This window comes from Peromyscus leucopus, unplaced genomic scaffold (genome assembly GCF_004664715.2).
Source record: "Peromyscus leucopus breed LL Stock unplaced genomic scaffold, UCI_PerLeu_2.1 scaffold_1163, whole genome shotgun sequence".
NCBI classification, from domain to species: Eukaryota; Metazoa; Chordata; class Mammalia; order Rodentia; family Cricetidae; genus Peromyscus; species Peromyscus leucopus.
In genome coordinates, this window is record NW_023504296.1 from 1 (window position 1) to 18459 (window position 18459).

An 18459-nucleotide genomic window follows, 5' to 3' on the forward strand; every position below is an offset into this window, starting at 1 on the left:
AGCATATCTATGAACATAAGATTTTCGACAAAGAAGCCAAAATTGTACAATGGAAAAAAGAAAGCATCTTCAACAAATGGTGCTGGCATAACTGGGTATCGACATGTAGAAGGCTGCAAATAGATCCATATCTGTCACCGTGCACAAAACTTAAGGCCAAGTGGATCAAAGACCTCAACATAAATCCAGTTACTCTGAACCTGATAGAAGAGAAAGTAGAAAGTAGTCTTGAATGTATTTGACCCTGTAGATCACTTCCTAAACATAAACACCAATAGCACAGACACTGAGAGAAACAATCAATCAATGGGACCTCTTGAAACTGAGAAGCTTTTGTAGAGCATAGGGCATGGTCAACAAGACAAAGTGACAGCCTACAGAATTGGAAAAGATCTTCACCAAATCCACATCTGACAGAGGGCTGATATCCAGAATATATGAGGAACTCAAGAAATTAGACATCAAAATACCTAACAGTCCAATTAAGAAATGGGCTATAGAGCTAAACAGAGAATTTTCAACAGAAGAATCTCAAATAGTTGAAAGACATTTAAGGAATTGCTCAACATCCTTACTCATCAGGGAAATGCAAATCAAAATGACTCTGAGATACCACCTTACACCTATCAGAATGGCTAAGATAAAAAACACTGAAGACAGCTTATGTCTGAGAGGATGTAGAGCAAGTGGAACAATCCTCCTCTGTTGGTAGTAACGCAAACTTGTACAGCCACTTTGGAAATCAGTATGGCAGTTTCTAAGAAAATTGGGAATCAGTCTTCTTCAAGGCCCAGCTATACCACTCTTGAGCATATACCCAAGGAATGCTCAATCATACCACAAGGACACATGCTCAACTATGTTCATAGCAGCATTATTTGTAATAGCCAGAACCTGGAAACAACCTAGATGCCCTTCAACTGAAGAATGGTTAAAAAAATGTGGTACATATACACAATGGAATACTACTCAGCAGAGAAAAACAATGACATCATGAGGTTTGCAGGCAAATGGATGGAACTAGAAAATATCATCCTGAGTAAGGTAACCCAGACTCAGAAAGACAAACACAGTATGTACTCACTCATAGAAGGATACTAGATGTAAAGCAAAGGATAACCAGACTGCAACTCATAACTCCAGGGAGGCTACCTAGTAAAGAGGACCCTAAGAAAGACACAGAGATTGCCCAGTGATGGTGTAATGGATGAGATCTACGTGAGCAAACTGTGGGTGAGGGGTATTAATGGACGGCAAGGGTTGGCAGAAAGAGAGCTTAGCCGAGCGTGAGATCCCAGCTGGATCAGGAACAGAGTGGGGAACAAGGAAAGAGACACCATGATAAATGAAGACCCCAAGGGAATTGAAAGAAGCAGAGTGTTAGAAAGGTTCCCAGGTATCCACAAAGATACCTCCACTGTGGACTACAGGCAATGGTCGAGAGAGTGCCTGAGCTGACCTGCTCTGGTGATTGGATGGTTGAACACCCTACCTGTCAGAATAGAACTCTCATCCAGTGACTGGTGGAAGCAGATGCAGAGATCCATGGCCAAACCTCAGCTGGAGCTCCAGGAGTCCAACCAGTGAGAGAGAGGAGGGATTATATGAGCATGAGATGTCGGGACCATGATGGGAAAAAGCACAGGGACAAAAAGCCAAACTAATGGAAACACATGAACTGTGAACCAATACCTGAGGAGCCTCCATGGAGCTGGACCAGGCCCCCTGGATAAGAGAGACAGTTGATTAGCTTGAACTATTTAGGAGGCCCCCAGGCAGTGGGACTGGGAACTGTGCTTGGTGCATGAGCTTGCTTTTTGGAACCTAGGGCCTATTCTGAGACACTTTGCTCAGCCTTGGTGCATCAAGGAGGGGACTGGATCTGCCTCAACTGAATCTACCAGGCTGGGCTGACTCCCCAGGGAAGACCTTGCCTTGGAGGAGGTGGGAATGGGGCATGGATTGTGGGGGAAGAAGGCTGGGGGAATGGAGGACAGAGGAATCCATGACTGATATGTAAAATTAAATTAATTATAAAACAAAAGTATTCATTAAGAAATGCCCAGGGGTGAGGCAAAAGACCCCTCCCCCAGCACAGTCAAGTGTAGGCCATACCAAACACCTGGTGACCTTGCACATGGTCAAGCCATTGCTACATGCACCCCTACTGTGCATTTAACATTTCAGATTTAACTAGAAAACCTTTGTGGCCTTACTACCAACCATTGATCACATGATCCTGTGTATGACTTACTGTAGTAGTAACAGCACAATCACCTTCATTCACAAATATCCAAACTACCAAATTAATGTTATATATTAAAGCCCTCTAGGTTTAGAGATTCAATAAAATCCTGAGCATTTCCTAACATTTATTTCATTTTTCTCAGAATCCTCAATCTGTATGCAGTGAGAGCTGTGGTTCTGGATTCAGGAAGACACCCCAGGAAGGCAAGGCTGTCTGTTGCTTTGACTGCACACCCTGCCCACAGAATGAGATTTCCAATGAGACTGGTAAATATCATTCATGCCAAGGATGTTTCCACCAGTCCACCTCTGCAGTATCTAAGTAAATTTACACCTCTAAGTGAATTTAGAGATAATTCTCTTCTTTTTCATGCTAGTTAATCACAAGTTACGGGTCATCATATTTTCCCTGAAATAACACAGTCTTGACACAGAAATTATGATGTGCTTTATGATCTTGATCCATTGTAAGCACGGCTGCCTACAGAAAACTCTTTCCACACCAGAGTAGTATGCTTTGCTGCACAATGACCTTGAACACACAGCACCATCTCTTCATGATTTTTAAATCATATTTTGATCATAATCAGGAGTCAAGACTTTCCTTTTTGTATTTCTAAATATATGATGTCCAGCAGGAATGTGTGTGTGTGTGTGTGTGTGTTGTGTTTGTGTTGCATCCAGCAAAACTCAATTTTTACAGTCCTATAATGAACATGTTTTCTCCCTCCTTTATAACACCTGAAACACCTCTTCCACCTCTACAATAAACAATATGTTATATGATAAAGACAAGATTATATGATTAGTATGCTGTAAACTCAGTATCTTATTTACTGTTTTAGTGCTGTGAAGAAACACCACAATGAAGGCACCTCTATAAAGAAAGCATTTTGTTGGGTTTAAGTCTGAGGGTTAGACCAGTTTGATCATGGCAGGAAGCTGGCAGGCATGGCATAGCACTAGTAGCTGAGAGTTTTACATCATGATCCACAGGTAGGAGGCATGGAGAGAGAGAGAGAGAGAGAGAGAGAGAGAGAGAGAGAGAGAGAGAGAGAGAGAGAGAGAGAGAGACTTTTGAAACCTCAAAGCCCATCATCCCCAGTGACACACATCCTTCACTAAGACCACACTTAACTGGATCAAGGCCTCACCTCCTGATCCTTCCCAAACAGTTCCACTAACTGGGAAACAAACATTCAAATGCAAGAGCCTGTGGGGGTCATTCTCTTTCAAACCATTAACCACATGTTGAGACTGAAGGTCTGTAAAAGGCTAGAAAATTCACAGAGTACAGTACTGGATATAATAAAATGTACTGTTCACAAGAAGAGTGACAAGTACTTGCATATTAATTAATTAATACATTGAATGTATTAATTCATCATTACAGAAGTTCATCACTATGGAAAATTTATGATGAATCTCAACTACATGATGGAGTTTTTCAAAGTTGGAAGAATTTGAAATTATCATTAGTATCACTATTCACAGGCTTATAATTCACAAATGTTAATATGACCATTGCTATCTATAAAATGCCCAAGTTGAGAAATAGTTTTTTGACAAGTAATTGAAATTTCAAAACATGGCACATAAGTAGTTTGCTTAAAATAAATGAAGTGAATAAGCCAGGCATAGTTCATATACCTGTAGTTACAGAAACTTGGGACAATTAAGTGGAAAGATCATCATTTTAAGGGCAGTATTAACAAAACAGAGAAACCTGGTGGCACAATAAATTCAGGGATCAAAACAAAGACTCTAAATCCAGAGCATGTGAGAAGGAGCATTGATATCTTTGTGTGTATGGAACAGGAAGATGGAAGAAGAAATGATTCACAATAATTGGCAACTATATTACTAATGGTACTGTTTATTTATCCCTGAATAATATTACATAATTATCACATGGAAAAAACTCATATTTATTTATTTATAACTTTATAATAGGGATGTTCTAAATGTGATTTTATTTATATTTGTAATACTTTTATAATAATATTAAGGTGATTCAGATTCTCTTAGGATCTGAATAGATTTAGAAAGATAAGATACAGTGCCCATAGTTAACTTGAATATTCACATTGGATATGTGTTTGGTTTAAGAGCTTGAGTATTCACATAATGAACGAACATTTCCACTACTACAAACAAATCCTACATGTATCTGTTAAGAACTAGTTTTTATAAAACTCTTTGATATTAGGGATGGATTAATACACAAATGTTAGACACTTTAAAACTGAATCCATTATTAGTTGACAAATACTGTTAAGTAAATGAAACGTGTCTCTAAAAGGAAATGTTTAATCCAACATAAAGTGATTTAATGGATTATATGTCATATGCCTTTAATAAACAAGACGTTGCAGCCTATTTATGAAACCTTCAGTATAAGCAATGACAGCAAGAGCAAAATTAATACACTGAAGAAAGGAGGGGGAGGTAATGGTGGAGAGATGAATGAAAATATAGTGAAATTATGATTTAATAAAATGAAGATTGTAGGAGAGCTAAAGAATACAGAAAGAAAAACTGATAATATTCACAAAGATAAAGTTCACTCTTTGGAAAATAAATTTGATAATCTAATAAAAGGTTGTATCAACAGAAAGTGAATTAAACAGTCATGAAACATTTTCACTGTTGAAGTGTTTCCTCCTTGCAAATGTTAAAATAGAGGACATTTCAAAGAATGAACAAATTGGTAACACAATGGACTTTGTGAATGTAGATACATTTCAGGTATATTTGAGTACAACATTTTAAAAGGTTTACAAAGGACACTCTCTCAGTCATACTGAAGTCTCATATTCTATTAAGGACACAGATTTAGTTTATAAATATTGTTATCAGATCCAAACTAGATTCAAGAAATGTTATTCAGTACTCTAAGGAACCAAAAACAAACAATATCATGTAAGTCAAATGTGTGTGTGTGTGTGTGTGTGTGTGTGTGTGTGTTTATGTGTGTACATGCACAGATGCATGTGTTTATAACAGAGAAAGAAGCATTAGGGCTGTGTAACTTAGGAAGTAGAATGGATCTATGATTTCAGAATATTTATCCAGAAAGTATTTGTCCCTCAAGTAAAAGGAGATGGTTCAATGAACTGGTGGCTGGAGATTGCCTGGGGAGGATAAAAGGACAACCTGAACATGTGCTTTTGATCACATTCATTTCTACCAGATATGGATCAGTGTATGAAGTGTCCAGAGAGTCACTATGCAAACTCAGAGAAGAACTACTGCCTCCAGAAGACTGTGACCTTTCTGAACTATGATGATCCCTTGGGAAAGGCATTCACCTCCATGTCCTTGGGCCTCTCCTCACTCACAGCATTTGTCCTTGGGGTCTTTGTGAAGCATAGAGATACTCCCATTGTGAAGGCCAATAATCGGGCTCTTAGTTACATCCTGCTCATCACTCTGACCTTCTGTTTTCTCTGTCCTTTACTCTTCATTGGCCGTCCCAACACAGCCACCTGTATCCTTCAGCAGAACACATTTGGACTTCTGTTCACTGTGGCTCTTTCTACTGTGTTGGCCAAAACTGTAACTGTAGTCATGGCCTTCAAGGTTACTGCTCTGGGAAGTATGATGAGAAGGTTAATGATATCAAGAACTCCTAACACCATCATTCCACTCTGCACCACAATCCAACTTCTTCTTTCTGGAATATGTCTGGCAACCTCTCCTCCATTTGTTGACACAGATGCTCACTCTGAACATGAACACATCATCATCGTGTGTAACAAGGGCTCAGCTATTGCTTTCCATGGCATCCTTGGATACCTGGGATTCTTGGCCCTAGGGAGCTACCTTATGGCTTTCTTGTCCAGGAATCTGCCTGACACATTCAATGAGGCTAAATTCCTGGCTTTCAGCATGCTGGTGTTCTGCAGTGTCTGGGTCACCTTCCTCCCTGTCTACCATAGCACCAAGGGGAAGGTCATGGTGGCTCTGGAGGTCTCCTCTATCTTGGCTTCCAGTTCAGGGATCCTGGGCCTCATCTTTGCCCCTAAGTGCTACATTGTTTTGTTAAGGCCAGAAACAAACATACTTCATCATATCAAGGACAAAACACATACTAGGAAGAAAATCCCCTTTGAAACTTAGCTCATGTGTTTTTGAAATTAAATAGAAATCCTGAACTCTGTTTTGCAGCCTTTGAACAGGCACATATAGGTTACAGTTTAGCACTCGAGAGCCTGAGATTTTATTCATGATCTAAATATTTTAGTCTCATTTTTTAACACCCATCAGGGTTTTTTTTTAATTTTGAAATACATGTTGCATTTTTGTTTCCTCCATTTATATGTACTATTTATTACTTTGCTCTTATTGAACTACTAATTTGCTTACAAAATGAAAATGTATTCTCTTTTCTACTTGGCTTAGACATGATTTTAAATTTTGAATCTTATAGAGATGTACTTCAGTAATCAATCAGTGGTGATAAACAGATTCCAAAGTCACACACATCATATTCAAAGTTTAAAAAATATTTATCTTTGGCTTCTTACATACTGGTCCACTATAACTGGTTCCTAGGGGTGGTACTGTCTGTGATTGGGAACCAAAGTCCTGCTGTATCTTCCTCCATTCCTCCACCACATATTACCTTGGCAGGTATATGCTCATAGATATAGAGTATATGGTGGGATGCTGAGATACTGCAAACTAATTCTGTAGGCATATATTGCTGAGTGTCTGTAAGCCTTTACTTCCTCCTCAGATCCTTTCAGTTCTTAGCTATGTCCTCTTACCCAAGAAACTTGGATTCCATACATGTTCCTAGAGCTGTTCAAAGACCTCACTCCCAGTTACTTGAGAACTTCCTAAAACACATTTTACATCATTACTTGTTCTCTTCTCAATTTGAGGAAAGTTTCCTTCAACAAACCATGAGTAATATGTTGCAACAAGCTTTTGCAACTATCCCTCTGAATTGCCAAGAACCTCAGCAGAAAGCCAGATACCCTGGGTTGAGATTAGAGAGACTGAGAATGTGCAAGAAATTTACACTGGCACAAGAAAAGACTTTCTGAAAATGACCCTGGTATCACAGACATTAATATTCATGGTTCACAGAAGGAACCACATGGAAATAAAAATGCTTCTGTACAGCAAAGGACATCCTTACTTGAGAAAAGTGACACCCTATGAAATGGGGGGGGATCTTGATCAATTATTTAGCAGAATGGTTAGATTCTAGAATGTACAAAGAACCCAGAAAGCTGAAAATGAGGAAAACAAACCAACTAAAAAAGGAGTTTTATATATATAGTGAATTCTCAAGAAATAAAATAATAATGACTGAGAAAACATTAAAATATTCAATGTTCTTAGCCATTGGGGTAATGCAACTTCAAGGGGAAGATGACACTGCAAAATTAAGTGAGGAACCAAGACTCAGTAAAACAAGTACAGAGTGTTCTCTCTAATACGTGGATCTTCTCTTTAAGTTTTACCACTGTACATCTATATATGAGATATAGAAGGAAGATGACATGAAACTTTAAAGGAGCTCATCAATGAGAAAATTGTTTCTGACAGAAATGAACTCTATATTTACATGTCACTAACTAGAATCCATGCCTTATATAAAACTGAAAACATGGATGATTAGACTAGTATCTCACATTTTATGGAAATTTTAAATTTTGTGATTTTGTTCTCTTAGAATTGAAGTTTAAATTTTTCTCCAGATGGACTTCTCTTTCTACTTAATAATGTTATTTGATATGCTGTGGCATTCTGTGGGTTTGGCTTTTGCATATATCTACACATTTTATTGAGTTTCAATTCTATGTGTTTTAATTAAATTTTTGAGTATATAATCCTTTATATTTCCATCATTCTCACTACCAAACACTCCCAGATCCATCTTCCATCTTGCCGTAACTCCAACGTTTTGTCCTATCTATTTCATGTAAGCCACTGTTCCCTAGGCATTACCCATATACAATGGCTTTGAGGTCATCTACTGCAACATGTTTGACCTAGCAGCTGCCATACCCTTAATGAAAACTGATTCTCCTTCTTCTCGTGGTTTTCCCCCAGTTCAGTAGCTTCTCAGTTAGCCATGGGGTTTAAGGAGTCACTCCAATCTGCATTCTAGATCGAATGGATTGATCTTCTACAGGCTTTGTGCTGCAAACACAGCTTGTATTAGTTCATGAGTGCAGCAGTCCTATTAGGTCCAGAAGACATTGTTTTGATCAGTTGGTCCCTAACCTCTGATTCTTGAAAATCTGTTCCTGTCTTCCTTCATCATGGTCCCTGAGCCTATGCCAGTGGGTGGATATAGATTCCATATGTGGCTGAGCATTCCACTGACATTTTTCTCTGCACTCTGATGAGTTCTGAGTATCCGTGTTAATGACTTTCCACTGCACAAATATGCTTCTCTGATGAAGTCTAGAGTTGCACTAACCAGGGGATATGAAGATATGAATTTAGAGGGCTGTTTGATACTATATTTACTTAGGTTATTAATAGGAGTGATTCCCCTTGGGGATCTTGGCCAGATTATATCACCATGAATGTATGTCTGTCTACTGAGCACACCTTAAATCCAAAAAGAAAGTAATTGGTTACCAACATAACATTTGTGCCACTATTGCAGATAAGGCATATCCTGCCATGCCATTTGTTACCATATCTAGCCTATTTAGTGTTAGTTTTATTTCTATCTTGATGTCTTTGACTTTCATTCATCATTGTATAAATTTAAAATTTCTAAAAAAGAATAACATCAAATTAAAAAAACCTTAACGCCTCAAATATGTGTGAGCATCATGAAACAATCACTGTTTCCATGCTAAAAGTGCTTATTTTCTTGATCTCTTTGAAATCTTACATATAACCACAGTTACTATTCATTCATGTGTATAACAAGCATGTGATATATAGGAGCTAGTCACATTTGTCTTCTCACACTGATAAATGAACTTAGTTTTAGGATACATATGACTGAACATAGAATGTACCACGAAGTTCTAAGAGATAATGTTAAACAGCTATTTTTAGACTCCAAACAGGAATGCAACAACAACAACAACAAACATTCCATATTGTACTTCAGGAATTTTATAAAGTCATGTCATTCTTAAAATCAACCTTTCATGAACTCACTCATTTATTTACTCATATTATTTTCCAGTATGATTGTAACGCAGAATTAAAACTTTGTAACTTCTTACAAAAGATGGATAGACTCCATTATCCTGAAACATTGAGGATCAAATATTAATGCTTCACTGTGTCTTTTATATGCTGAAATGCATGAAGAAAGAATTGTCTCTTGGAATCCCCTACAGAAAACCTTAGACACCCTTGCATTGCTGTTCCAACACTTTATTCTTTATCTAAGCCACGATATAGGCTGTAGTTTATTACAGAATCCAAATAATATGAAGCCATCCACAGTTTACTTATTCTAATTTGATTACTTCAAAAAACAACCAATTTCTAAAGAAGGATTACAAGGTATCAGGGGTTAGATTATTATTAAAATCTGTAGTGAGACACAATAGTCTTCCTCAAGATACAGGAAACTGGATGCAGGGGGATGGTTAATGCTGAGTGGTTCTCAGAAATAGGAACCCTCTCACAATCTGTGCTAAATTATCCACAGAGCACCTACTGTAGTGCTCACTATGAAAAGTATACCATTTGCAGTTTGTTTTGGTGTTCTGCAAAAGAGTTAAAGTAAACATTTATCATTGTATCATGGTACAAATGTAAAATTATGATGACACATGTGCATTTATTTTTCAGGTGAAATCCCTCAAGCCCTTTAGTAATATCTACTCTCTGAAATATTGTCATTTGTTTAAGAATATTTAAAATATCCCCTACTAAAGTGAGACTAGAGGATTCCCTGTGAGAAATAAGTTGTTGTCTTTTAAAGAAGGAGTCTGAACTTTCAGCTATTCTTACAAGATAATTGAAGACAATAGTTGAAGAAAAGCCAGTGATAGTTACCACATGCCCACACTAACACCCACTTCAATTTCTGCTTGTACTAATACATTACAGTATCAGGGAAAAGGGTAAAATATATTAACGTATATTAATTTATCACTATTAAACAAAGGCCATTATATACACAGTGATTCACCTCCTTTGCTGTGCAAAGTTTCCATTGTGGACACATTTGCACTAAAATGCATCAAGTCTACAGTGTCATGGTAGAGTAGTTGAAAAAATTACCCCTCTGCTTTTGGAAACACTGTCTTTCTCCTGATAGTTTTGCTCTGTGTTTTGGGGAAAATCATAGGGATCTTCTAAACCATTACCTCTCTAAATATCAACATGTTCTCCACAGAAAAGTCAGTAGTAGGTTGACCCAGTGCTCGTGGTATAGGGAAGTAACATGACTATATATTGATAGAGTGAGTAACCATATAGAATAAAATAATAAAAAAATCAAAGTTCAGATACAAATAAGAATCTTGATTTCTGCTCTGAAATATAATTGTTCCCCGTAGGAAGAGTATCTGTCCTTGCAGCTGCTTCACAGATAACCAATCTGTGGCTTAATGTTAATTATAAATGCTCAGCCAATATCTCAGGCTTATTACTAACTAGCTCCTACATTTTAAATTACCCCATATTCCTTATTTACACTATGCCATGTGGTAGTACCTTTATTAGCATGGCAGTTTTATCTCTTGCTCCCTCAGTGTCTGGCTGATGACTCCAGACTCTGCCCTTCTTCATTCCATCATTATCAGCTTGGCTCTCCCAGCTAACTCCATCCTGTTCAGGTATTAGCCAATCAACTTATTTATTAAACCAATGAGAGTAATACATATTCACAGTGTACAGAAAGATTATTCCACAGCAGTTGACTCAGAATTTTTTAATTCATTAGGATCACTGGTTTCAGCAGAAATGAGAAATAATCTGTGTACAGTGAGGCATGGATATGTTATTGGTTACCTCAACAGGCATGTATATAAGAAGGATTACTGTGTGTCTCCTTCAGACCAAGGCAAATGAAATGAACATTGATTGTCTTCCCTTGTAGAGAGCATGGTGTCCTGATATTATGACTTGTCCATGCTTAGCATAGGCCTTTTCTGGCCTTCCCCTATTCACCTATCATGGCATCCTCAGGTGTGTCATGTTTTCATCATCTTCAATGTCTTTCAAATGAGCTGCTTCTTAGTTCACACTTGTTAGAAAAGGTGAATTTCATGCCTAGGATGGGCTTTGTGTGGTAGTGGAAGAAATCACGCTGCCTGTGAATGTCTGAAAACAATTTTTCCATCTTTTTCTTACTGAATGGAAGGCCTTGGATGCAGAGACCATGGGGAGAAAATATTCCAGAATTCCACAGGATAGGAAAGAGTTTGGTGAGAAAGGAATTGGCATTATTTGAGAGACAAATTCAGCCATTAATAAGATTATAAGAACACATGCACGCATACACAAGAACTGTGTACACACAAGCTGGACACTATGGTCCCCCTCAACCAGACTAATGGCTTTGTGGTGATATTTTTAATCTAAGTAATAAAGCTTGCCTGAAGATCAGAGGACAGTCAGGCAGTGGTGGCACACACCTTTAATCTTAGTACTTAGGAGGCAGGTATCTGTCTGGGTCTCTGTGAGTTCAAGGCCACACTGGGTTACACGAGAGTAATCCAGTCAAGAAAAGAAATAGAGCCAAGCAGTGGTGGCACACATCTTTAACCTCAGTATTTGGGAAGCACACAAGCCATTAATTCCAGTGCTAGGAAGATTGAGATAAGAAGTGAAATGGCTGGGCAGCAAAAGACATATAAGCCATAAGGAGACAGGAACTAGGCCTTTTCAGCTGAGGACTCGGAGTCATTCAGTTTGAGGATTCATGGAGACAGGATCTTCTCTTTTTGGCTGAGAAGTTGGTGAGGTGAGAAGGGGCTGTGGCTTGTTTCTTCTGATCTTTCACCATTTACCCCAATATCTGGCTCCAGGTTTTTATTATAAGATCATTTAGAATTTGTGCAACATGGCTTCACAGAGCTTTGGATAATATGGTGTGCTCTTCAATTTTCACTTCCTTCTTTATGAAGTTTCCAGTCCTTGTGTCCTCCCAGGATGGCAGTAAATGCTTAGTCAGAATGGATTGTGGTTTATACTGTGAAGGAAATATGTGGAGTGCTGGGTTTTTCCTTGCTAAAGCCATATGTCCACTCAACAGAACAACAGATTGGAGTCTGCCACAAAGTGCAAGGACTTTATGGTTCAATGAGTTCTTTTATTCTCATTTTTTCCTTTTCCAAAATCAGCGTTCATGTACTAGGGGAACACATGGATTCAAACATCACTATTCCCTCTCTACCCTATGATAACATTCTCTGTCTTCCATTCCTAGATGTTTTCTGGGATGCCATCTTCTTTATACACTTGTTTTCTTCAGTCAACAGAGAAGAATGATTTGAGGTTCCATTAATTTCACTTTCTACATTTAACTGTGAATTTCCCCCATCTTTTCTGCAATGTCTTTGACTCCTCAGGAGTTGTATGTTTTATATGCAAGCTCTGATGGAAAAGAATTATATAATAAAAGTTTGACCAAGTATTTCAGGGAAGTCCAACAGTTCTCCTGTAAATAAAAGTGAGGTCATTGAAATTAGTGACCACTGAATTTGTGTGTGTGTGTGTGTGTGTGTGTGTGTGTGTGTGTGTGTGTGTGTGTATGACTCTAGCTGCCAAGTTTTGCCTGTGTTATTTACAGTAGATTTTGGGCAGGAATGTCAGACTTAGATATTGAGACCTACTCTTATGTTTGTTTCTAGTGCTTTTTATTCTCACACCACTTTGATAGGATCAAGCAGGCACATTAATACGGTTCTCAGTCTTCTTTCAGAGATCAGGCTTCAATTTCAGTTTCCTGAGACTTGAGCAAGCAGTTTCTGGGAGGGCCATGAACAAAAGACATAGTCCATGCAGTAGCTCCCTTTCTGCACATACTCTGACCACTCAAGGTTCAGCCAATTGTTTACTGTGTAACTGTGTACTGCATACTGTGTAACTAGATTTATGACAAGGTCTTTGATCTACATGGACTTGATTTTGTGCATGGTGATAGATATGGCTCTATTTGCAATCTTCTACATGTTGACATCCAGTTATGCCAGCACCATTTGTTGAAGGTGCTTTCTTTTTTTTCCTTGTACATTTTTGGCATCTTGTCAAAAATCAGGTATTCATAGGCTTGTGGATTAATGTACAAGTCTTCAATTGTATTCCATTAGTTCAAATCTTGGTTTTTATGCCAATACTAGGCTCTTTTTATTACTATAGCTCAATAGGAAGACTGAAATTCAGGGATGGTGATGCCTACTGTAGTTGCTTTATTGTAAAGGATTGCTTTAGCTATCCTGGATTTTCGTTGTTTCTTTGTTTTTCAATATGAATTTGAGTAATGTTTTTTTGAGGTCTGTGAAGAATTGTGTTGAGATTTTGATAGGGGTTGCATGGAATCTGTAGGCAACTTTAAGTAAGATTGCCATTTTTATTATGTTGGTTCCTCATATCCATGAGCATGGGAGATTTTTTTCCATTTCCTGATATCTTCTTCAATTTATTTCATCAAAGACTTAAAGTTCTTGTCATACAGGACTTTCACCTGTTTTGTTACAGTTACTAAAAGGTATTTTATATTATTTGTGGGTATTGTGAAAGGAGATGATTCTCTGATTTCTTTTCAGCCCATTTATCATTTGTGTATAGGAGGGCTACTGATGTTTTTGAGTTAATATTGTATCCTGAAACATTACTGAAGGTGTTTATCTGTTGTGTTCTCTGGTAGAATTTTTGGGTCACATATTGTAGACTATCATATTATCTTAAAATAGTGAAATTTTAACTTCTAATCCCTGCTGGCTTTCATAGTCTCCACTGAAAATTACATTATAGGGATGACCCCTGCCGTCCTATGCAATTGATCTTTCTCTCTTGCACATTACACAGAGCATTATTGGAGAGGATGTGCAGCAAAGGGAACACTCCTCCACTTTTGGTGGGAGTGCAAACTTGTACAGCCACTACATAAATCAGTATGTTGAATTCTCAGAAAACTGGGAATCAGTCTACCTCAAGACCCAAAGATACCACACTCCTCTACATATACCCAATGGATACTCAAACATACCAGAAGGACACTTGCTAAGCTATGTTCATAGAAGCATATTCGTAATAGCCAGAACCTGGAAAAAACCTAGATGCTCTTATATTATTGGTTGTGAGCATAGCCTTTTAATGCCTGAGCAATCTCCCCAGTCCCAAATTGAAACTTAACAGAGAAATAAAGGACTTAACTGATGTCTTGACCCAATTGGACCTAATAGATATCTACAGAACATACCATCCTAACAAAAAGGAACATACCTTCTTCTCAGCACCCCATGAAACTTTCTCTAAAATCGACCACATACTTGGCCACAAAGCAAATCTCAACAGATACAAAACAATTAGAATAACCTCCTGTGTTCTATCAGACCACCATGGTTTAAAGTTATATTTCAACAACAACAAAAACTACAGGAAACCTACAATGTCATGGAAACTGAATAATGCTCAACTGAATCACCAATGTGTTAAGGAAGAAATAAAGAAAGAAATTAAAGACTTCCTAGAGATCAACGAAAATGAAGACACCACATACCCAAACTTATGGGACACTATGAAAGCAGTGCTAAGAGGGAAATTCATAGCACTAAATGCCCACATAAAGAAGTTGGAGAAATCTCACACTAGTGACTTAACAGCACACCTGAAAGCTCTAGAACAAGAAGAAGCAAAGTCTCCCAGGAAGAATAGATGACAGGAAATTATCAAAGTGAGAGGTGAAATTAATAAAATAGAAACTAAGAGAACAATACAAAAATTAATGAAACAAAGAGTTGGTTCTTTGAAAAAATCAAGAAGATAGACAAGCCCTTATCCAAACTAACCAAAGAAAGAGAGAGAGAATCCAAATCAATAAAATCAGAAATGAAAAGGGGGCATAACAACAGACATTGAGGAAATCCAGAGAATTATCAGGTCATATTTCAAAAACCTCTACTCCACAAAACTGAAAAACCTAAAAGAAATGGACATTTTTCTGGATAGGTACCACATATCTAAGTTAAATCAAAACCAGGTAAACTATTTAAATAGTCCACTAACCACTAAGGAAATAGAAACCATCATTAAAAGTCTTCCAACCAAAAAAAATCCCAGGACCAGATGGTTTCAGTGCAGAATTCAACCAGATCTTCAAAGAAGAGTTAATATCAATACTTTCTAAATTGTTCCACACAATAGAAACAAAAGGAACATTACCAAACTCCTTCTATGAGGCTACAATTACCCTGATTCCTGAACCAAACAAGGATACAACAAAGAAAGAGAACTAGAGACCGATCTCCCTCATGAACATTGATGCAAAAATACTCAATAAAATACTGGCAAACAGACTCCAAGAACACATCATAACAATTATCCAACATGATCAAGTTGGCTTCATCCCAGGGATGCAAGGGTGGTTCAACATATGAAAGTCTGTCAATGTAATACACCGTATATACAAACTCAAAGAAAAAAACCACATGATCATCTCACTAGATGCAGAAAAGGAATTTGACAAAATCCAACATCCCTTCATGATAAAGGTATTGGAGCGAACAGGAATACAGGGAACATACCTAAACATAATACAGGCAATTTACACCAAGCCAACAGCCGACATCAAATTAAATGGAGAGAAACTCAAAGCAATTCCACTAAAATCAGGAACGAGGCAAGGCTGTCCTCTCTCCCCATACTTATTCAATATAGTACTTGAAGTTCTAGCCAGAGCAATAAGACAACATAAGGAGATTAAGGAGCTACAAAGTGGAAAGGAAGAAGTCAAGCTTTCCCTATTTGCAGATGACATGATAGTATACTTGAGTGACGCCAAAGATTCCACCCAGTAACTGATAAAGTTTATAAACACCTTGAGCAACATAGCAGGACACAAGATCAACTCAAAAAAATCAGTAGCCCTCCTATATACAATGGACAAAGAAGCTGAGAAGGCAATCAGAGATACATCACCCTTTACAATAGCGACAAATGACAAGAAATACCTTGGGTAAAACTAACCAAGCAAGTGAAGGACCTATATGATAAGAACTTTAAGTCTCTGAAAAAAGAAATTGAAGAAGATGTCAGAAAATGGAAAGATCTCCCATGCTCATGGATAGGCAGGACCAACATAGTAAAAATGGCAATTTTACCAAAAGCAATCTACAGATTCAATGCAATCCCCATCAAAATACCAACACAATTCTTCACAGATCTGGAAAGAGTAATACTCAACTTCATATGGAAAAACCATAAACCGAGGATAGCCAAAAGAATCCTGTACAATAAAACAACCTCTGCAGGCATCACAATCCCTGACTACAAGCTCTACTATAGAGTTACAGTAATAAAAGCAGCTTGGAATTGGCATAAAAACTGACATGTGGACCAACAGAATCGAATTGAAGACCCTGACATTAATCTGCTCACCTATGGACATATAATTTTTGACAAAGAAACACTTTATGCTGGAGAGGATGTGGAACTAGGGGAACTCTCCTCCACTGCTGGTGGGAATACAAGCTTGTACAACCACTTTGGAAATCAATATGGTGCTTTCTTAGAAAACTGGGAATCAATTTCCCCAAGACCCAGCTATACCACTCGGGCATATACCAAAGGAATGCTCAATCATACCACAAGGGCACTTGTAGCTAGAGTTTTTCTGCCTTGCCCACAGTCAGGACAAATCTCTGTCACCCGCCAGTCCCACAGCCGCTCAGACCCAACCAAGTAAACACAGAGACTTATATTGCTTACAAACTGTATGGCCGTGGCAGGCATCTTGTTAACTATTCTTATATCTTAAAGTAACGCATTTCTACAAATCTATACCTCGCCACGTGGCTGGTGGCTTATCGGCGTCTTCACATGCTGCTGGTCATGGCGGCGGCTGCAGTGTCTCTGGTCATGGCGGCGGCTGCAGTCAGTCCTTCTGCCTTCCTGTCCTTTTATTTCTCCTCTCTGTTAGTCCCACCTATCCTTCCTGCCTAGCCACAGCCGATCAGGTTTTATTTATTGACCAATCAGAACAACTTGACATACAGACCATCCCCCAGCACAGCCAAGTGCAGACCATCTCAAACACCTGCACTCAGGCCCATGGTCCTAATCATCCTCTATATGGACCTGCTGGGTAACGCCACAAGGAACCCAAGAAGGGCTCCCACAGGATATACATTAACATCCCACAGCAAGCACTTGCTCAGTATGTTCATATCAGCATTGTTTGTAATAGCCAAAACCTGGAAACAACCTAGATGCCCTTCAACTGAACAACAGATACAGAAAATGTGGTACATATACACAATGGAGTACTACTCAGCAGAGAAAAACAAGACATCATGAGGATTTCAGGCAATGGATAGATCTAGAAAAAAATCATCCTGAATGAGGTAATCCAGACTCAGAAAGACAAACATGGTATGTACTCACTCATAGGAGGATACTAGATGTAAAACAAACATGATTAGACTGCAATTCACAACTCCAAAGAGGCTACCTAGAAAAGAGGATCCTAAGAAAGACATAGGGATCACCCAATGACAGAGAAATGGATGAGATCTACACAGACAACCTGGACATGAGTGGGAGTATTGAACGGCAAGTTTCAAGGGAAAAAGAGTTTAGGGGAGTGGGAGATACCAGATGGATCAAGAACAGATAGGAAGAACAAGAAATAAGGGACCATGATAAATGAAGACCACATGGTAATAGGAAGAAGCAAAGTTCTACAGAGGTCCCCAGAAATCCACAAAGATATCGCCACAATAGACTACTGGCAATGGTTGACAGAGTGCCAGAACTGACCTACTCTGGTGATAGGATGTCCAAACACCGTAACTGTCATGCCAGAAATCTCATCCAATGACTGAGGGAAGGGATGCAAAGATTCATGGCCAGGCCCCAGGTGGAGCTCCAGGAGTCCAATTGGTGAGAAAGAAGAGGGTTGTATGAGCGAGAATTGTTGAGACCAAGATTGGAAAAACACATGGACAAATAGCCAAACGAATGGAAACACATGAACTATGAACCAATAGCTGAGGAGCCCCCAACTGGATCAGGAGCCCTGGTAAGTGAGACAGTTGATTAGCT

The 18459-nt window shown here is 38.4% G+C and overlaps 1 protein-coding gene across 1 annotated transcript; it reads left to right on the top strand.

Annotated features, from left to right (window-relative positions):
• The first annotated feature begins 1203 nt into the window (after positions 1–1203).
• On the top strand, positions 1204–6369 carry LOC114686599 (vomeronasal type-2 receptor 116-like). Its single transcript, XM_037201698.1, has 3 exons — positions 1204–1286; positions 2384–2514; positions 5441–6369. Exons 1-3 carry the CDS (start codon positions 1204–1206, stop codon positions 6367–6369), a joined length of 1143 nt encoding a protein of 380 aa, XP_037057593.1.
• The last annotated feature ends 12090 nt before the right edge of the window (positions 6370–18459 follow it).

Bases quoted from the DNA above. Each gene is read 5' to 3' on its own strand.
- LOC114686599 (XM_037201698.1), top strand. From the start codon at position 1,204: ATGGATGAGATCTACGTGAGCAAACTGTGGGTGAGGGGTATTAATGGA. The intron at 1,287-2,383 runs GTGAGATCCCAG...TTTATTTCATTT, and splicing joins GAAAGAGAGCTTAGCCGAGC to TTCTCAGAATCCTCAATCTG. The intron at 2,515-5,440 runs GTAAATATCATT...CATTTCTACCAG, and splicing joins TGAGATTTCCAATGAGACTG to ATATGGATCAGTGTATGAAG.